The sequence below is a fragment of the Delphinus delphis genome, chromosome 2, assembly GCF_949987515.2.
Source record: "Delphinus delphis chromosome 2, mDelDel1.2, whole genome shotgun sequence".
Classification (NCBI taxonomy): Eukaryota; Metazoa; Chordata; class Mammalia; order Artiodactyla; family Delphinidae; genus Delphinus; species Delphinus delphis.
This window is the reverse complement of record NC_082684.1, coordinates 106,702,528-106,724,417: the sequence shown is the minus strand read 5'-3', so window position 1 is coordinate 106,724,417 and position 21,890 is coordinate 106,702,528. Positions and strand designations below refer to the sequence as shown.

Sequence of the window (21,890 nt, the reverse complement as noted above, 5' to 3'; positions counted from 1 at the left end):
CACTGAAGATAGAACTGAGAAGACCTGTTTGGTCTCCACACAGACCCATGGGTGTGGGCAGGGTGGGTGAGTCTCTGGTGATCACCTTCTAAGGGAGGTGCTCCTGCCTCTCTCCTGTGACACTTGGCCGCTGTTGTGTTGTGGAGGACGATTTTTTTTTATTAATGTGTAATGACTTTGCATTCCTTCTAACGTTTTATGATTTATCCCTCGTGAGTTGCATCACTTCTGTTCCTTGACAGAAGATAGAATTGAAGTGCTATTTTCACTAAATAGGTGCTTTCTTGAAGGCATATTATATAGCAGTTATTCAAGGCATATTATATAGCAGTTATGCAAGTAATGGGATGCTGGCCATTATTTGTGTTTGGTTCAACAAATACATTAATTGTGTAATTTGATCCTTTAATGTACATATCAACTTTACTTTCTCCTGATTTCCCTTAGCTTTATGAATGCCTAACTTACAATAACCCAAGATTCTTTGTAATTTTTATTTTAGTTGTGGGAATCTCCGGACCACCTTGGGTACTGGACAGTATGTGAACTGCTCCACCATGTAGGAGGCACTGTCTTGCCATTTGAAACTTTCAGCCAGGATTTTACTAAAGCTGGGGAAACACTGCTTGGTAGTGAAAGAAAGCTGTCAAGGGAACCTCACCTCTCTTCATGGATTTCAACTCTGCCAACTGATTCCACTTTAAACTGTTTGCTCTATAATTCTCCTGAGTATGAAGCCTCATTTCCACGGGTGGAAGGAACATTATTTTTCCCTGTTGAAGGTAAGCAAATAATACTTGGGGCCGGGGGCGGGGGAGGAGTGGTGATGGGGTGGTTGGTCTGGGTTTCATTCATTTCTGCAAGTCAGGCCCATGAATTCTTTAGAATTTAGAATTTCCAGCAGCCTAGGCATTCCATTAACGCTTGTCATTGAAAGATATCTAAGCAAAATCAGAGATACCACAGGAAAGGACTAAAGTTTGGTACAACTGTAAGCCCATGTAAAAAGGACAAGTGAATGCTTTTAAAGAGTTTCCCAACTTTTTGCAAAGAAGGGTAGTATTGTTCAGGTGCCCAAGCAAATGGGTAGTAAGGTTTCACTGCTTCATAAAAGAGATTGATAAATTGAAGATCATAGAAAATCAGTGATTGACTCAGAGAAGAAATAACAAATTAGTCAATTGAAGCAGAAAATGGTGCCTGGTACCAGGAAGAGCCAGCATGTCGGAATCTTCATAAATTTGCTTTATCATATGATTTGCTATATAGTGAATCTAATTTCTGAATCATTATGTAGTCACATAAATAATACCATATAGAGATATGTACATAAAACTATATTATACACTATGGACAATTTAAGGAAATTTCAAGAGTAGTTTTGAAACTTTCAGCCAGGATTTTACTAAAGCTGGGAAACACTGCTTGGTAGTGAAAGAAAGATGTTAAGGGAACCTCATCTCTCTTCATGGAAAGCAGTTTTGTCTTACATGGTCTTTAGAATTTAAACTCGTAAGATAGGATGCACTGTATTTTATGGATTTAAGAAGCAGTGGGTTTTGTGTGTGTTTGTACTGCTTGAATACTTATTTCTAAGTCATAATTGAGAAGTTCTGATATCAAGTCACACCATTGTAATTCCAGTCAAATACAGCTTTTCCTATAAAACTGAATGAACTTAACTATGATAGCAGTAGAATGAGGGTTGAAGGGTGAACTAAGTGACAATACTAGTACCTCGGCTGGCAATCTAATTTTTTTTCTTACTATTAAATCTCTTATTAGGAGCTACTTCTTATATTAGAATTTCAATATTCTTTATTTCTAACAGGCAAAGAGATTCAAGATCAAGAAACATGGACAGTTACTCTAGAGCCCTTGGCCATACATCAGAGACATTTTCAGAAACCAGTCAGAATTTTTCTAAAAGGCACAGTGACCCAGTGGTCCCTCCCAACAAGCTGCACTTTGGGCACTGATAGCTGGATGCTACAAAGTCCAGAGGATAACAAATCAACTCAAAGGATGTTATTTCAGCAGCTGGTAAACAGGCTGACTGCTGAAGAATTACATCTGGTAGGTATCTTCCACGTGGCAAGTTATTCTGGTCTAATAACACACTGGTAAAGTGAAATAAGTGCATTTATGAAATGCCAAGGAGTGCCCTACATAATACAGTCTCAGTGACAATGCTCATTAGTGAAGAAACAGCTTATAAAAATTGCATGTACCTTGAATCCAATTAAACCAAATTATATTCACATAGGGAAGAGGCAGTGAGCCAAATGGAATGATTATATTAGGGCAGTGAAGTGATGGGTGGTTTCTCATTTTTTAAATGTTGCATTGTGTATTTATTACTTTTACGTAATAAATATATTTCATTTTTAAAAAAAACTCTACATTGTAAAATTAGATATACTAGTGTCCAGTAGTTATACAAATTTAGTAATGTCTTCTGAAAAGGAATACATACATACCCAGATTTGATATAAATTTAGTAATATCTTCTGAAAAGGAATACATACATACCCAGATTTGATATAAAGGTGATGCTAATTTTTTAACTACCAGTAATTCCTTACCTTACTTTGCCTTTTGCTTTTGTAAGCTCAGAAAGCTTTTATCTTCTGGATTCCACTGTAAAACATTCCAGAGAAAAACTGGGTAGTCATTTGGACAGTTGTTATTCTAAGAGTTGTGTGCTCTGACAGAGCACTGGAGTCAGGGCGTCAGGTGACCTGGATTAGATCACAGCTCTGCTGCCCACCATGTGATCTGAATAAATCCCCTTAAGTGGTAGAATTGATTCTTGGTTAAGAGCATGGGTTTCAAATTCATACACTCTTGGCTTCTGCCTCTTATTAACTGGGTGACAAACAGGTTGCTTATTCCTCAACCTCAATTCCTCCTCTATAAAATGGGGATAATAATCTTTTTTTTTTTGCTGTGCCTCATGGCATGCAGGATCTTAGTTCCTCAACTAGGGATGGAACCCGTGCTCCCTGCAGTGGAAGCACAGAGTCTTAACCACTGAACCGTCAGGGAAGTTCTGATAATAATCATTTTTACTTCAGAGTGGTTATGAGAATCCATTGAGTTATAATAAGTACATAATAAGTGCTTAGTAAATATTCCTAATAACCTTAGGCTTTTCTTATCTGTAAATTGAGGGATTAGGATTAGATGATCAGTAAATTCAATGCTAGCACTAATATCCGTGAAGTCTGTCTTTTCCAGTTTTCTCTTTTATATTAATCATTGGGTGAAACTATCATTCTGTCTTTTACTAAACTACATGCCTTTTTAGACATATGTCAACAATATTCCCAACTAATTAGATCTTTTTATGTAGGTTACCAGTGTGGACCCTGGTGAAGGCTGGCCCCCCATCACTGGAGTTATTTCCCCCTTCTCTGCCAGTGCTACAATTCTCACTGTGTTCCACACCAAGGAGACTGAATTTCAAAGACATTTTCTCCAAACAGTTGTGGCAGAGAGCCCCCAGGATTCAGCTTCCCTTTTTTCTGAGGTTGTGGATGGTGTATTGAATCAGATTCACAATTCACTTGAAGATCCTGCTACCTCAGGTAAGCTTCTGAAGCAATAACTACCATACTCTAGGTTAGTGGTTTACCATCTTTTCTAGCAACATAACTTTTTTTCAATGTGCTCTTAGTAGAGCCCAATATCTGTTATAAAACAGATAAAAGTAGTCTACAATATTTCTGGCACTTTAAATCATTATTTATAGAAATCCTGAAGCAATTCTGAGGAGGCCAAAGGCTCTGTGAAACCATTTTGAAATCGAGGGTATTTTTTAATATGTTTAATAAAGACTACATGTAAAACTGTTATGATTCTGTCTTCCACTTTTTGCACTGTTACTGATATGATACAAACCTTATTTATGCTAGATAGATATAATCAATTTGATAGTTCTTCCATTCACATTTACTCAATAGATTTATTGAGTGCCTGCTGTATGTCAGGCTCTGTTCCAGGGGCTGGGAGTACATTAGAGAAGAAAATAGACAAAGGTCTCTGTTGTTAAGAAACTTATCTAGTCAGGGGAGACAAGACAATAAGTTAAATAAGGAAATTATATAGTATGTTTGAAAGAGTTAAGTGCTATAGTTATAAAGCAGAGAAAAAAGAATAGGAGGGTTGTAATTTTAAACAGGCCTTGTTAAAAAAGTGATATCTGAGCAAAGGCTTTGAAGGAAGTGATAGGGAGAGAACATTGTAGAAGCAACAGTAAGTGCCAAGGTTTGTGTGTCTGGTGTGTTTGAGGAACATTCAGGAAGCCTGTGTTTGCGCATTTTTCATAGACAACATAGGCCTGTTGGGATTGGGGGTGCAGCTGAAGGAACATTGTTAATGATGTCCTTTAGAAGAATGCAGTCAGTCCAAGGGAGGAGCAAGTGCTTGGAATTCTCTGCTTTGCTTCTAATGCCTCTTTTCCTCTTCCATCTCTGCTTCTTTGTTTCTGTAGCTCCGCCTACTCCAGAATGGGCCCAGCAGGAGCTTGGCCGCACAGCTCCCTGGAATTCCTCTGTTGTGGAGAAGTGGTTTCCTTGCTCTAACTTTAGTGGTGCCAGTTCAAATTTGATGGAGTCATTTTGGTAAAACTTATTTTTTTCTCTGGGTATTGATTATTGAAGTCAGCTCTCAGTTATCTGCATGTGAGTTTGTTGTTGTTTTTAACAGACCACCCTTTCTGAGTACAGTCCAATAATATTAAAAACTAATTACAAATGGAGAATATTGTTTAATGGGTATAGAGTTTCAGGGTTTGTTTTTTTTTTTATTTTTGCGGTACGCGGACCTCTCACTGTTGGGGCCTCTCCTGTCGCGAGCACAGGCTCCAGATGCGCAGGCTCAGTGGCCATGGCTCACGGGCCTAGCCACTCCGTGGCATGTGGGATCTTCCTGGACCGGGACACGAACCCGTGTCCCCTGCATTGGCAGGCGGACTCTCAACCACTGTGCCACCAGGGAGGCCCCTAGAGTTTCAGTTTTACAAGATGAATCCTGGAGATGGATGGAGATGATGGTATTATGCATATACTTAATATCACTGAACTATGTACTTAAGAGTGATTAAGATGATAAATTTATGTTGTGTATTTTATCAGAACTAAAAATTTAGAAAAAGTTAATTACGAAAACAAAATACACTCATAGATGTCAGAAAATATTTAGTATTAAATCTCAATAAAAAAGGAAAATAGCAAACTTGAATAATGCAGTTAAATTTATACTTAAAGGAAAATTTAAAGTATCTTTTGAAGAGAAAAATTAAAAACCAATTAGCTGAGACTGACACACTTAATACAAGAGAGTAAACCCAAAAATTAAAAAAAGAAGGCAATATTAAAAATAATAAATAGAAGTCAAGAGAAACAAAAGATGATTCTTTGAGAAGCCAAATAAAATATAGCAAGATTGAGCTACTTGTATGAGCAGTCATAAATAATATTGGAAATGTAAAAGATATGGCAGAAATTCAAAATATTAAGAAGTTGAGGTTTATTTTTTCCATAAAGATACCCAGTTGTTCCAACTCCATTTGTTAAGACAATCTTTTTCTCAATCACTGTGGCACCTTTGTCAAAATCAGTTGACCACCAACGTGCAGGTCTATTTCTGGAAAGAGTCTAGTCCAGAAATTATGTTAATAACACATTATCTTGAGTACTGAAATCAGGTAGTCTGTGTCCTCTCAACTTTGTTCTTTTTTTTTCTCAGAATTGCTTTGGCTATTTTGGACCCTTTGCATTTCCATGTAAATTTTAGAATCAGCCTGTTTCCACACACCCAAAAAAAGCCCGCTAGGATTTTTGATTGAGTGTGTATTGAGCTTATAGGTCCATTTGGGAAGAATTGACATCTTATAATAATGAGTCTTCTGATTCATGGACATGGTACAGCTCCAAAAGACTAAGAGCATAACAGGTACACCTTCCCATATGAGATAGCAAAATTTACCATAAAGCTGTAGTAAATAACATAGTGTGGTATCGGTGCAAGGATCAACAGATAGACCAGTGGAGTAGAAGCAGCAGGGAAAGAATAGACTATTCAGTAAATGGTGGTGTTGATGATTGGCTATCCAGAACAAAAAAGATAAAAAATTAGATTTCTACTTCACAGCATACATAATGATAAATTCCAAATAAACTGAAAAACCAAACATGAAAAGTAAACACTTTAAAATTGTAAGAAGGAGAAACACTAGAGAAGAAGATTAGGCTAAGGGTGGATTTCTCAAATAAGACCTAAAAAATTCAAAGCATGAAGGAACATATATGACTATAATGAATTTTAAAATGTTTAAATGATGAAGACTAGTCATAGACTCGGGTAGCTGTAATCCATATAACCAGCAAAGCATTAGTATCCAAATTAGTACAGATCTCCTAAATATAAGAAATCCAATAGAAACTTGGGCAAAGAATGTGAACAAGCAGGGTTTCCCTGGAGGCACAGTGGTTAAGAATCCACCTGCCAATGCAGGGGACGCGGGTTCGATCCCTACATGCTGCAGAGCACCTAAGCCCATGTGCCATAACTGCTGAGCCTGCGCTCTAGAGCCCACAAGCCACAACTACTGAGCCCACACGCCACAACTACTGAAGCCCGTGCACGTAGAGCCCATGCTCTGCAACAAGAGAAGCCACCGCAATGAGAAGCCTGCGCACCGCAATGAAGAGTAGCCCCCGCTTGCCGCAACTAGAGGAAGCCCATGCTCAGCAACAAAGACTCAATGCAGCCAAAAATAAATAAATAAAATAAATTAAAAAAAAATTGTGAACAAGCAATTCATATGAAGAAATCCAACAGAGCAGTAATTTGGAAAGATACTCAGCATAGGCAAATGGAAATTAAAACCACAACATGGAAAAACCCACCAGATTCTATTTTATAACTATTAGATTGTGAAAAATTAGCATGTGGGGAAATGAGCACATTTTAGATGGTAGAAGTGTGAAATGGTTACAACCATTTTAGAGAACAATGTTCCTAGTAAAACAGAAACTTCACATACTCTGACACTCAGCAATTCTACTTTTAGGTGTCTGCACTGAAGAAATTTTTGCACAAACACAAGGAGAGCTGTGCTAGAATATTCATTTCCAGTGGAAAGGACTAGCAGACTCTCAGCAGGGAAATGGATAAATAAATTACAGTATAGTTATACAATAGAATATTATACGTAGATTAGTAAAACTGAATAAACCAGAGCAACACGTGAAAAATATGTTGAGTGCAAACAAAATTGCCAAAGGATGGTGTTGTATGATACCATTTTCATAAGATTTACAACATATGAAACAGCAGTTTGTTCGTTTTGTTACATATATATGTCTCTGTAAATAAGGTACACACGAATCTAGGAATACCTCTGGGAGGAAGGGATGGGAAGAAATTGGGTGAGGCTTTCTCTGTGTCCATGAATGCTTAATTTTATTTAAAAAAAAATCTGAAGCAGATACAGTAAATTAACGGGGGGGAAAAAGCAACCCTCACTGCTCAAGGAAATACCAGCACACTTAGGAGAATTAGGCTGCTTCAGACCTGCTGCTGGTATGAACTAATTCAACTAATGGCACCATAACTTTCTCCTACTTTTAAGTCAGATGATATCAGATAATGGAAGATAATGAAATAGAAATAATACATTTTGAAAGTTGTGCTATTTTCATTATTTCCTTAGTGACTGATATTTAGCTGTAGGCGGGAAAGCAGTTAATAACTAATCATCTCCCCTGCCCTATTTCTTTCCCTGCTCATCAATCCCAAATTAGTTTACTAGAGTGTGAAATAATTATTCAAAAGTTATTCTGATACTCACTACACTGTATTACATCATCTTGTACTTTAATATATGGAAACTGGGTAAAAATTGTGGAAGCCCAGAAGTGAGTGAAATAGTTAGCATAATTAGACATGTACCCTAGGACATGAAGAATCTTATTAATAAAAGTCAATACTGTATGTAATAATACATTAATGGTTTTGTGAACAGGTAGCTTCTGCCCCTGAATTTGTACAAATCATAAATGAGAAGAGGGACATTTTCCCTCCTGAGAAAAAATACTTGTGAAGGCATCTTGTGGAGACATCTTTTGATTAGCTTTTAAAAGGATAATGAATATTGTTGTTGCTGTTTTTAAAGCATTTTGGAAAATCAGAATTTCAACTTTGTACTAGACATCTTGACTTATTCACAGGTTACTACAGGCTGCGTCATCTAATAAGGAAGAGCCTTCCAAAACTGAAAGTGAATTGACACGTTGCCTCTCTGAGCTCTACCAGAGAAAGTCTCGTGAAGAATATACTGTGTCCAATCAAGAAGACAGCAAAAAGAAGCGTAAGCACATAGAAAGGCTGTTTCTTACAGTCTTTTTTGACAGTGTGTTTTAAAAGATTGATATTCCTTAAAATGAAGTTGAAATGGTAACTGAATAAAGAAGGACACGTTCTTATATTTCATATTTTAAAGTAATTATATTAGTACAGTAGTGACTTTAAAAATCTCCCACAATCCTACCTTCTTTTTTTTCTACCTTCTTAATGAATTAAACCATTTTTGTTTTTAGTTATAATAGAAATTTAAATACAACTTTGTGTGCTGCTTATAATTACTTGTTTATCTACTACTTTGCTTTTTTAGTTACCTCATTGCTTAACAAAATTTGCAAATTTCTTATGTTGTTGAACATGTAGATTGTTTTCAGTTTTTACCATTATAAATAATACTATAGTGTACATCATGCATATGATTTACCTTTGAGTGATTTCCTTAGTATAAGTTTCCATGAACAAGTTATTCATGGAAAAGGGAGCTCTGGATGCAGACTGCTTAATTGCCTTTCAAAAGAGTTTCATCACAACTCTGTGACTACTGGGTAACACCAAAATGAGTCAGTTCGGCATTTGTCTGTTGTCTGTTTGGCATTAGATGTAAAAATCATCTAACCACCTTGAGATATTTAGTTCCTAAACTTCAGTTTAAAAAAGAGCTCTTTTCTACCCTGTGTTGTAGGTAGAAAGAGATGCAAGAACTACCTAATTCAGATCATTCTGAATGGATATACTTCATTTCAATACTCCTTCACAGAATATTTCATCTGAATTAAAGTAGTTCTTGTTTCCACAGAAGTAAAAGTTATTTTACTTTCCTTCCCACGATGTCGTTTTGGTAGGAGGTGTCCCTCGTACTCCAGTGAGGCAGAAGATGAATACCATGTGCCGTTCCTTAAAGATGCTGAATGTTGCAAGACTGAATGTAAAGGCTCAGAAGTTACATCCAGATGGCAGTCCAGACACAGCTGGGGAGAAAGGGATCCAAAAGATAGCCAATGGAAGAACAGCAGATAACTTGGGAAACAAAGGAAGAACACTAAGAAGTTCTAAACCTAAAGGTATTCCTCAGTTCCATTGCATTTTGGTATCTAAATTCATGTTTACTCTTCTGTACTCTCATATTTTTAAGTTTTAATCATATCCCTCGCTTAATGAACATTTATTGGCTATCTACTGTATGTCCACAAGTGTGTTATGGGGAGTACAGTAAATAAGATAGCCTTAGATTTATGATCCAGCTACAAAGAATAATAATGAACATATATATATATATATATATACACATACATATACACAACGAATTGGTAAAATGAATACGTAAGAGAGCCAAGAGACTGTAACAGAAAATACTTGTTCATTTTGGAAGTAAAGACATACTAGGAGTCAAGAAAGGGAAAGTCCAGTCTTGAGCAGAACAGGCTGAGAAGGCTTTTACGGAGCCAGTGGAGCCCAGGTTAGACTTTGAAGAATGAGCAGAGTTTAGAAGGCAGAAAGGTAAAAGAAGTGTGTGCTAGATGGAGGATTAGCATAAGCATAGTCACAAAGAAGGGCTGTGTCTTGGCCCTTTAAGTGGTTAAAGAAGTTTTATACATTTGTGAATGAAGAGAAGGGAAAAGGTTCGTGAATAATCTAGGGTTAGATTATTGAGGTCTTTCAAAATCAGGCAGAAGAATTTAGTCCAGTAGCTTTTATTTTCCTATTTGTTCTTTTTTCTTATTTAAAAATGGATTGAATTACAGTATGTTTCTCATTCTCAGGGTACATTCTTAGCTCACACTGACAGTGCCAGTACTGTGGGGTGATTGTGACAATAGCTTATGAACTTTGGGCGATAATTACCTGATGTCACCTTTGAGTCCTTTTGAAAATTCTGGAATGAAAGTTTTCTGCTTCTTTAAACATTTTTTTTTTCTTGTGGAATACTGGATCATAGATGATAATCAGTTTGAGTGAGATAGCACATCTTCGATGAGCTAGTATGGTATACCAGAATGCAGATGGGAGAGCAAAATTAACAGTAATGCAAGACAGTGTGGCATTAGCATAATTTCTGGACTAGATCCTTTCCAGAAATAGACCTGCACAACAGTGGTAAATTGATATTTGACAGTAGTGCCCCCAACAATTCAACAGGACAAGGATAATCTTCAACAGATGGTGCAGGAATAACTGGATATGTTTATGGAAAAATTGAACTTAAACCTTATCTCTTAATAGTATTTTGAATTTGTTTTATTTTCTTGAATCATCTTTGTTTTTGTTGCTCTCTCATTTCTTTTTTCCTACTTAATTCATTTCTGTTTTTATCTTTATTGTTGCCTTCTTTATTATTTGGATTTACTCTTTTGTGTTATTTCTTGTGTTGGACCCTTAGCTAATTCGGTTTTTGAATTTTTCTTTAAAAAGATAATTTGTCTATAAATTTTCCTTTAGGTATAAATTTAGCTGCATTATATAAGTTCGCTATATTCTGTTTTCATTGATACATCTAAATATTTTCTGACATCTGTAATAGAGAGGAGTGTTTTATTTTTGTAATTAGCTTTTAATTTTTTTGGACTGTGCACAATGTGTTCTGTAAGATATTGAATCTTTAATATTTGTGGAAACTCTATGGCCTAATATGTGATTGTTTTGTTAATATTCCATGTGTACTTGAAAATAATGTGTATTCTCTAATTTTGGGGTACTTGGTTCCATACATATTCATCTTAATATTTGAATATTCAAAATCCTTATTAATTTTTTTCTACTTAAAAGAATCTATAACTGAGATGATTGTATTATAGTCTTCCACCATGTAGATGTCTAAATTTCCTTGCAGTTCTGCCAATTTTTGCATCATATATTTTGAGGCTTTCTTTTTAGGTCCATACAAAATCATTTATGTTTTCCTTGTGATTATACCTCTATTCCTTTATTTCCAATGTTTCTTTGTCATGTGTTTTGGGTATGTCTTTTGTAAATAGCATAATTTTTTTTTTAAACCCAACCTGACAGTTTCTATCTTTTATTTAACCAGCAAGTGTATTCGTAAAATAAATATTTATAATTATTATGATTACTGATAAGCTAGGGTGTATTTTAGTGTCTTATTTTGTGCTTTCAATTGTTTTTTTCCTTTATAGCAGGCTATGGGATTAATCAAGTTTTCTTTATGCATCTTTTTCCTTTCTGCTAGGTTTGTATAGTTTATTTCTTCTCCATTACTGGTTATCCTTAAATTTATAACATGTACACGTGATTTGCAAACCCTTAAAATTAATCACTATCTCTGAACTTTTCAACCTCAGCATTTTTGACATTTTGGACCAGGTAATCCTCTGTGAACTATAAGATGTTTAGCAGCATCCCTGGCCTCCACCCCATTAGATGCCAGTAGTACCCTCCCTCTCCCCACCAGTCACTGCCACCCAGACATAGCCAGATGTCCCCCTGGGCAGCAAAACTTCCCAGTTTATAACCACTGGCTTAAGCAGTACAGTGACTTCAGCTGGGTCTGATGATCAATGTGACTTTTTTTTCCCACAGATTTTAAAACTGAGGAGGAGCTACTATCTTACATACATGAAAATTACCAAAAGACTGTGGCCACAGGAGAAATCGTGTTGTGTTCATGTGCTCGGAACATGATCTCAAACATTAAAGCATTCCTAAAGTCCAAAGGCACCAAGGAATTAGAAGTAAGGGAATCCGGATATTGTTGTTTGTCATAACAATGTTAGTTGCTTGTTGGTGGGTCTGGCTCATATGTCTTGGAAAATATCTGTTATGCAGTGCACATTTCAAAAATGATGAGTGAGGGGGTGAGCACAATTCTATGTCTTGGAAGATGGACGTAGTCCACTGAGAAGGCAGAAATCAAGGAAATGGGCCAAGTGGGAGTAATTACATGTACTTCCCTTCCAGTGAAAGCTCTGTCCTCATCTGAGTTGCATGTTAGCTGCATGAATTAAGCCAGTGGTTCTTAACCCTGGCTGCACTTTAGAGTCACCTGGAACATTTCTTTAAAATGTTGATTCATTTTGCTTAGACTTCTCAATCACTACTTTATGGAATCTTCCTTTTATGAAAGTTCAAATCGGCAGGCTTGCTGTATCCATGCCCACTTGCTCTCAAATACTTTTCTACATGTTCTTTTAAAAAATATAAAAGAATATTACACTATTTTTCATTCAAATGAAAGAAAGAGGATGTACTTCCCTTCTTAGGGCATTAGTCAGCTGTGAAGAAATTAGAAATAATGATAAGCATTAATATTAATATTCTCCTATGTAATTTTGTATTTTCAGATGAACTGCCTACATCAAGTAAGAAACAACCTCTTGAAAACTAGCAAAAGTCTTCGACAGAATGTAGGAAAACTGGATAAAGACGATAAAGTCAGAGAGTAATTAACTACCTTTTTAATTTTTCTTAAAGATTTATTTATTATGATTTTTAAAATTTTTGGCTGCATCAGGTCTTAGTTGCAGCATGCGGGCTCTTCCTTGCGGTGCGTGGGCTTCCTTCTAGTTGTGGCACACGGGTTCCAGAGTACGTGGGCTCTCTAGTTGAGGTGCACGAGCTCAGTAGCTGTGGCGTGTGAGCTTAGTTGCCCCGCGGCATGTGGGATCTTAGTTTCCTGACCAGGGATTGAACCCACGTCTCTTGCATTGTAAGGCGGATTCTTTTCCACTGGACCAACAGGGAAGTCCCCCTTTTTTTTTTTTAAACCATTACTCCAAAACAGAACTTCCAAGATTTACTTGTATCAATTTAATTTTTCATTTTTAAAAAATTCTTTTCCATTATGGTTTATTACAGGATCTTGAATATAATTCCCTGTGCTGCACACTAGGACCTTATTTATCTTTTTTAAAAAATTTTTGAGTATAGTTGCTTTACAATGTCGTTATTTATCTATTTTATATATAATATAGTTTGTATCTGCTAGTCCCAAACTGCTAATTTATCCCTCCCCCACGCCCTTTGCCCTTTGCCCTTTGGTAACCATAAGTTTGTTTTCTGTGTCTGAGTCTGTTTCTGTTTCATAGGTAGTTCATTTGTGTCATATTTCAGATTCCACACATATAAGTGATGTATGTTTTTCTTTCTGACGTACTTCACTTAGTATGATAATCTCTAGGTCCATTCCTATTGCTGCAGATTGAATTATTTCATTTTTCTTTTCAATGGCTGAGTATATATCAGTTTAAAATAGATTGCCAGTTGCTTGAAGAGGCTTTTGTAGCTGATTCTCTATAACGTTCTAATGTTCAGTTTGCAACACCTGTTTACCTAATAACCATATTGCTATTTAGAAAGCAATGGCTCTTCTTTTTGGTTGTTGTTTCTTATGTAAACAGATCTCTGCATAAGGAAGGAACTTTCATTTCAGTTAAGTGACACTCAAAGCAGATATAACCAAGCTTTTTTTTTTTCTCTCAAGGTGCCGGCTCCAGGTATTTCTTCATTTGGAGATGTGTCGGCAGTGCCCTTCAGTATATGAACATATAGGTGAAATGGAGCAAGTAGTGGAGGAGGCAAGTATGCTGCTTAGTGCCACTGGGGATGTGCTGTAGATGCATTCAGCTTCCTGCAGAGGCCATGTGGTAATTTTCTAAAATCTTCAGGTGACAGATTTGCTGCGCATGGTGTGTTTAACTGAAGATTCGGCATACCTAGCAAAGTTTCTGGAAGAAATTTTGGAATTGTAAGTTTGATGACTTCTAATTTAAATTTAAAATAATTTTACCAAGAACTTATATAGGTATTGTCTCAGAATTGTAGCATTGTAAGGACTATTTCTCATGCTGGGTGAGGAAGGGAGTAGAGAGGGTGGAATGGTGACTGACTGTTCCATATTTAATCAATCTATTCCACAGGTATATTGATTCAATCCCAAAGATACTTGGACATCTTTACCACAGCCTAGGATTTGTGATTCCTCAGAAGCTGGCTGGTGTCCTTCCTACAGATTTTATCAGTGATGACTCCATGACACAGGAGAGCAAATCACCCCTTTCTGTGCCTCTTACGTCAAATGCTCATAGGTCAGTGTCGGGTGGCACTGAATCTGACCAACTGGAGGAGCTTCGTTCCAGATCAGCTAAGAAGAGAAGGTAGGAGCTCAAGGAATTAAAGGAATTACTTGCACTGTTACAGTTCTGGTATAGGGTATGTTTAAGCCATAGTCCAGTTGTCTTTGTCTATAATTTATTGAATTAGTAGTTGCCCTTATGTCTGAATCACAGAAGCCAATTATTAGAGTTCTTAACAAGGAGCATCTGACACTCTTTATGTTATCTGGGGAATATATAGTCTTGTATTGTGTAGTCACAGTCCCCTCTTGACTCTCCACATGGGGTCTCCAAGAACTAGGAGCCTTCCATGAGATAAGCTTAGGGTTTCAGCTTACTTTGTATATTTTCCATGATGCTCTAAGTGTTCATAACTAGTTAAATTTATAGTTGTTACTTTTAGAAATTCTGGGATTGACTTGTTTTACTGTAAGTTCAGGGCAACCTCAAGATAACCGACTTTTATTTAAGTGTTTTATTTTAAACTCTAGTTCCATTCTGATATAACTAGCTGTAACCTGTATTCAGTGTATATTGACTGTTTCTTTCTATTTTTAAAAGGAAAAATGCAATAAGACATAAAAGCATTGCAGAGGTTTCACAAAATCTGCGACAAATTGAAATTCCCAAAGTATCCAAGAGAGCTACGAAAAATGTAAGTCATTTCCAGGAGATAGAAAGTGGTATCACTTTGGGCCTGAGTTCATACAATAAATAAGAATGAAACAGTGTCTTTACTTTTAAGAAATGAGCATTGGAGGATACAGAAATAAAATTAGGTATTTTTATGAATGTGTCTACAACTGTAATCTAAGGAATAAAGAAATATAAATTTAAATATTAATCATTTTTCCCAAAAGTGTGACAGAGGTAATATTAAGGGGAAAAAAATAGTAAAAGTTAGGAATGAATAAGTTAATTCAAAATCTTTAATGTAGTTAAGAAAACTCATGAAATAATAACATAAGCAAAAGAAGCCATTGAAAAATAATGTACAATCATAATAGGACTTTGTGTATCAGAAAGTACTTTTCAGTAGGTATGTTTTACGTCAATAACAAGTTACAAAAGCAAACAAAAAAAGTCCTGAAGCCAGGTGGTAATTATTTTTCTGTGGCAGTAGATGTTAGGACTTGTTAGTTGCAAAAACAGAAATCCAGCTGGAGTCTATTTACTAAGTAGAATTAATGTCTTACTAAGAGAAGGAGAGAGACAAAAAAATGCATTGAAACTTTTAAACTGCATGAATTATGAGAAGAGTTAAAATTCTAGGAGAACTAGCTTTAGAAGCATTAATCATTACAATAGTGGTTTGTTTCTAGAGATTTATAGCTGTGCTTTAGTACTGGAGGTGGGGTTTCTTTGGAAGAGTTAGTGGTGTTCACTTTCTTATATGAGTGAATAAGATGCAAATCTTAGATATCTTGGAGATTTTGTTCAGAGAGTATGAAGTCCAAAAGGTATCAGACCACCTCTCTCACTAGATTTTACACGATTAGCAGTCCTTTCTAGCACTCCTTTTGGAAAACTTTTGTTTCAGATTGGCCTAGAAACTTAACTTCTTTAAGACCAGATTTACTGAGATCAGGATTTGATTTTGGTTAAAAAAGAATATCATTTGTTAAGTTTCTGCTCCTATTTGGCTGTTTATTCTTTAATGATTGCAGTGGCATAATTGAAAAAAACAGCAACAAAATCTTTAAAAACAATTCTCTGTTTAGATGCCATTTGAGTTTAGGCACTTGAATCCTCTACTATAATAGCAAATAAATAGCAGGTGGGTATTTTTTTTTCTGCCCGCCACACGGCATGTGGGATCTTAGTTCCCCAACCAGGGATCGAACCAGCACTCCCTGCAGTGGAAGCACGGAGTCTTAACCACTGGACCACCAGGGAAGTCCCCAAATAGCAGTTTTATACAGAGACGTTCCTAAGAGTATATAGCCATCCTCTAATATTATGGGGTTTCCCTGATGTTTTAGTTATAAAAGGTATACAGAAACATCGTTTAAAAGTTGAAATTATATAAAGTTAACTGTTAGTGCCTCTTCACCATCCATTCTTCAGAAGTAATCGCTGATGGCAGTTTGTTGTGTATATTTCCAGGCCCTGTTTTTGTGCATTTTACAACTATTTCTGTTACAGATTCCTACAAGTGGAATTGCAAGGATCAAAGGGTTTCTTGTGGAATTTTTATTCTTTTAAATGAATTCCTATTTAAATTTTCTTATTGGATTTTCTCATCTTTCAGGAGAATTCTCACCCTACTCTTCAGCAGCCTCCACCCCCAGTGAAAGAAACGGTACAAGGTATACTTTGTTTCCTTGTTGTACTCAGTGACAGTTTTATTTTGATTACATATATTTAAGCAGTTGCATATAGTTAAAAATTATAGTTTTTTGTAATTGTTGGTTTATGAAATATGTCCATATACTGTGTGCTAGAGGAGTAGGATGTTCACATGGTCTCAAAATACTGCATTTTGTAAAATAACTGGTCTCAAATTTTTTAATTAATTTATTTTTTGTTTGTTTATTTTTGGCTGCATTGGGTCTTCATTGCTGTGTGTGGGCTTTCTCTAGTTGTGGCAAGCGGGGGGCTACTCTTCGTTGCAATGCGCGGGCTTCTCGTGGTGGCTTCTCCTGTGGAGCATGGGCTCTAGGCACGTGGGCTTGGTAGTTGTGGCGCACGGGCTTAGTTACTCCGTGGCATGTGAGATCTTCCTGGACCAGGGCTCGAACTCGTGTCCCCTGCATTGGCAGGTGGATTCTTAACCACTGTGCCACCAGGGAAGCCCTAAAATTTTTTTTTAATGCCATTAACATGAAAGCTGAAAAAGAAAAGAGGCAGTGGAGCTGGTTTAGATAAAAGGAATTTAACTGTGACATAAGTGCACTACATGATCCCTGCTTGGGTCTTAAATATAGGGTAAAAAGCTATAACGGATATTACTGAGACGATGAGAGGAAATTCGAAGATGGTTTAGATATACGCCCTTGTTCTTTGGAGATACATGCTGAAATACAGGAAACTGAAGAGTTGTGATGTCTGCAACTCACTCTCCAGCGTTCTGGGGTGGGCAGTTGTACAAACGTAGAGAGAGAGATGGAGGGAGAAAACAAATGTTGACAGTTGGTGAATTTTAGTGACAGTTCTATGTGTGTTTTTTTGGTTTTGGTTTTTTTTAATATTTATTTATTTGGTTGTGCTGGGTCTTAGTTGCAGCTCGCCAGCTCCTTAGTTGCGGCACACAGGCTCCTTAGCTGTGGCATGCAAACTCTTAGTCGCAACATGCATGTGGGATCTAGTTCCCTGACTAGAGATCAAACCCGGGCCCCCTGCATTGGGAGCGTGGAGTCTTATCCACTGAGCCACCACCAAAGTCACCATGATTCTACGTTGAAATTTTCTATAGATATTAAACTTCTCCAAAATTTGGGAAAAATGGAAAACAGATCAAATTTGGCTGTCAGGCCGTAAATCAGTTTCATAGACAGCCTAAGGCAGGTAACAGAGGCTTTTATAATGGAGATAGAGAAACATTTTTTTGAAACTTTGGTGTGCATTATTGGCGTCCTTAATGTTTATGTCATTGATGGGTAAAAAAGGCTCCTCCCAGTTTGTGGATCCTGGTTTATTTGGTTTTTATTTAAGTGACTTGCAATTAGAATTTTTTTACTCTTGGTGAATTTTTGAGTAGCCTCCACCAGGCCATCTTGCTTAAGATTAAGATTAAAATGCTAGCCTGCTGGCTTTGTCAAGTATTTCCTGACTCTTCAGCTATTTTTCCTAACTTTGAGTCTAGATGGTTACAACTCTCATGCTCTGAAGTTAGGAAGAGGATTTAAAATATAGTAGTTCCCCCCTTATCCACAGGGGTTACGTTCCAATACCCTCAGATACCTGAAACTTCAGATAGTACCAAACCCTATACTATGTTTTTTCCTATACATACATACCTATGATAAAGTTTAATTTATAAATTAGGCATGGTAAGAATTAACAATACCATAATAAAATAGAACAATTATAACAATATGCTATAATAAAAGTTACATGAATGTGGTCTTTCTCAAAATATCTTGTACAAATTTAATGCCTTTTCCATCTTAACTAAGCACTTTCGTGCGTTGTAGCCATAATTTTTGCAGTTTGAGTTGTGACAGCAAAACTAGCGTGAATTTTTCCTTCACAGTTTCACAGATAGACAATTCACTCTTACCATAGATCGTAGCAACCTTAACATACAATTTTTTTTTCCCTTAAGTTGAGAAACTTTTTATTTATAGGAAGCACTTTATGACTTCTTTTCAGCATATCCAAGTTGCCAGCATCACTACTTTTGTGCTTTGGGACACAAGAAGTATTTAAGTAAAATAAGGGTTACTTGAATATAGCACTGCTATACTGCTACAGTTGATCTGATAACCCAGCTGGCTACTAAGTGCCTAACGGGTGGGATATGCTGGACAAAGGAATGATTCATGTTTTGGGTGGGACAGAGCAGGATGGCATGAGATTTTATCACACTACTCAGAAAGACACACAACTTTAAAACTTATGACTTATGTATTTCTGGGATTTTTCATTTGATATTTTCAGACTGCAGTTGACTGCGGGTAACTGAAAATGTGGAAAGTGAAACTGCAGATAGGGAGGGACTACTGTATCCCAGCAAATTAGTAATATACTCAAAAGAAGAAAAATGAAATCTCTGGGATTGAAAAGAACAGTTTCTCTGCTTGATGCTGAAATACAAAGCAGCAAAAAGTTCCAATGTGAGAAAAATATCGTAACACTGGGATATATTAAAAGGACTATGATTTACATTATCCAACCTCTCACTTAAGGATTATGTCCATTTTACAGTGAATAAAACTTCTAATTTAAGTGATGTGGGCCTTCCTTGTATTCCTGAAAGGTTGGGTTTAAATTAAATTTACAAATGTAAGTAGTTTCTAAAAACTTTTTTTTAAGTTTTTTTTTTAATATTTATTTATTTATTTGGTTGCACCAGGTCTTATTTGCAGCACGTGGGCTCCTTTAGTTGTGGCAGGCAGGCTTCTTAGTTGCGGCATGCACGTGGGATCTAGTTCCCTGGCCGGGGATCGAACCCAGGCCCCCCGCGTTGCGAGCGTGAAGTCTTAAGCACTGCGCCATCAGGGAAGTAAATAGTTTTGATATACCATGTGAGTGTACTATTTAAGGAAATCCTATTAGTAAATGTGAATATAGCAGTCAGCCTGTAAAATAGCTTCCTCAAGCAGATTCTCTGTTTTGGATATCTTTCTTTTCCCACATGTGGCTTTTATTAATGATAATATTTGACTTTCTTTTTTTCTTAATGCTTTCAGAAGTGACCAAAGTTCGAAGAAATCTCTTCAACCAGGAAATGATTTCTCCTTCAAAGAGATCTGTAAAGCGGGGGTTGCCTAGAAGCCATTCTGTGTCAGCTGTGGAAGGTCTAGAGTATAAACTTGACAACTTCAAGAGGACCAAAGGTACTACATTTTAGGGTAACCACGAGAAGGGGATTCTTGGACCCAAACCGGTCTCCAGACTCTTGTTGCAGAAGCTCATTAATCTCATGTTTTCCTCTCCTCTTTGGTTACCATCAGTTAATTTTCCACTTGGGGTCTCTCCCTCCAAGTTTAGATGAAGAATTAATCCTGGTCTTTCTCATTCCTCCCTTTCTGGTTACCCCTACAGACAACAGACAAACATCTATTTTATAAAACCAATTAAACCAAAATGAAAGATAGTGACTAGCAATTTTCTAGTCTTTCGGTGTGTTGGGGTTTTTTTTGCTTTTTTATAATTGAGACCATTCATGTATCATAAAATCAACTTTTAGTGGTTTTCAGTATATTCACAAAGTTGTGCAACCATCATGACACATTCCAGAACATTTTCATCATTCCAGAAAGAAGCCCTGTACCTACCCATTAGTATCACTCTCCATTTCTCCCAGTCTTCCCAGCTGTAGGCAACCACCAGTCTACTTTCTGTTTTTATAGATTTCTTGTGGATATTTCTTTTAAGAGGAATCATATTATGTGGTCTTTGTAACTGGCTTTTTTTACTTTACCATAATGTTTTCAAGGTTTATACGTGGTGTAGTACGTCTCAGTACTTCATTTCTTTTTATTGACAAAAATATACCATTGTATGGATAAACTACATTTTACTTATCCATTCATCAATTGGTGGACATTTAAGTTGTTTCTACTTTTGGCTATTGTGAGTGATGCTGCTGTAAACATTCATATATAAGATTGTGTGTAGACACATTTTTAATTCTCAGGCATATGCCTAGAAATGAAATTGCTGGATCATATGGTAACTCTATGTTTAACTTTTTAAGCAATTACCAGACTGTTTTCCAAAGTGGCTATACCATTTTATATTCCCACTAACAGTGTATGAGGGTTCTAATTTCTCCACATCCTTGCCTCCACCTTCCATTGTCCCTCTTTGATTCTGCTCATCCTAGTGGGTGTAAAGTGGTGTGTCATTTTGGTTATGAGTTGCATTTCCTTGATAACTAATGTTGTTGAGTTGCTTTTCATGTGCTCGCTGGCCATTTGTATATCTTCTTTGGAGAACTCTTTGCCCATTTTTATATTAGGTTGTTTGTCTTTTCACTGTTGAGCTGTAAGAGTTCTTTATATATTCTAGATACCAGCCCCTTATCAGATATACAATTTACAAATATTTTTTCCCCAATCTGTTGGGTTTTCTTTTCACTTTCTTGATAGTGTTCTTTGATACATAAAATACTTTTAATTTTGATGATATCCATTTTTTAAAATTTATTTTTGGCTGCATTGGGTCTTCATTGTGGTGCGTGGGATCTTTAGTTGCGGCATGCAAACACTTAGTTGCAGCATCTGGGATCTAGTTCCCTGACCAGGGTTCATACCCGGGCCCCCTGCATTGGGAGCATGGAGTCTTAGCCACTGGACCACCAGCGAAGTCCCAATTTTTTTTTTTTTTTAAATAAATTTATTTATTTATTTATTTATGGCTGCATTGGGTCTTCATTGCTACACACAGGCTTTCTCTAGTTGTGGCGAACGAGGGCCACTCTTCATTGCGGTGCATGGGCTTCTCATTGTGGTGGCTTCTCTTGTTGTGGAACATGGGCTCTAGGCACACAGGTTTCAGTAGTTGTGGCATGTGGGCTCAGTATTTGTGGCTTGCAGGCTCTAGAGCGCAGGCTCAGCAGTTGTGGGACACGGGCTTAGTTGCACCGCAGCATGTGGTATCTTCCCAGACCAGGGCTTGAACCTGTGTCCCCTGCACTGGCAGGCAGATTCTTAACCACTGCAACACCAGGGAAGTCCCCCTAATTCTCTTTATATTTTATTTTTTTTTAACATCTTTATTGGGGTATAATTGCTTTACAATGGTGTGTTAGTTTCTGCTTTATAACAAAGTGAATCAGTTATACAT

At 36.7% G+C, this 21,890-nt stretch overlaps 1 protein-coding gene across 1 annotated transcript in view; it reads left to right on the top strand.

Moving 5' to 3' along the window:
* TICRR (TOPBP1 interacting checkpoint and replication regulator) overlaps positions 1-21,890 on the top strand; it is a 50,584-nt gene that overhangs the window by 4,810 nt on the left and 23,884 nt on the right. The window contains exons 2-15 of the mRNA XM_060003628.1: positions 503-782; positions 1,832-2,076; positions 3,356-3,590; positions 4,496-4,625; positions 8,238-8,377; positions 9,213-9,431; positions 11,905-12,056; positions 12,666-12,763; positions 13,805-13,898; positions 13,989-14,068; positions 14,241-14,477; positions 14,997-15,090; positions 16,687-16,744; positions 19,790-19,936. Coding sequence (XP_059859611.1) covers positions 503-782; positions 1,832-2,076; positions 3,356-3,590; positions 4,496-4,625; positions 8,238-8,377; positions 9,213-9,431; positions 11,905-12,056; positions 12,666-12,763; positions 13,805-13,898; positions 13,989-14,068; positions 14,241-14,477; positions 14,997-15,090; positions 16,687-16,744; positions 19,790-19,936 — 2,209 coding nt within the window. The remainder of the gene's footprint in view (positions 1-502; positions 783-1,831; positions 2,077-3,355; positions 3,591-4,495; positions 4,626-8,237; positions 8,378-9,212; positions 9,432-11,904; positions 12,057-12,665; positions 12,764-13,804; positions 13,899-13,988; positions 14,069-14,240; positions 14,478-14,996; positions 15,091-16,686; positions 16,745-19,789; positions 19,937-21,890) is intronic.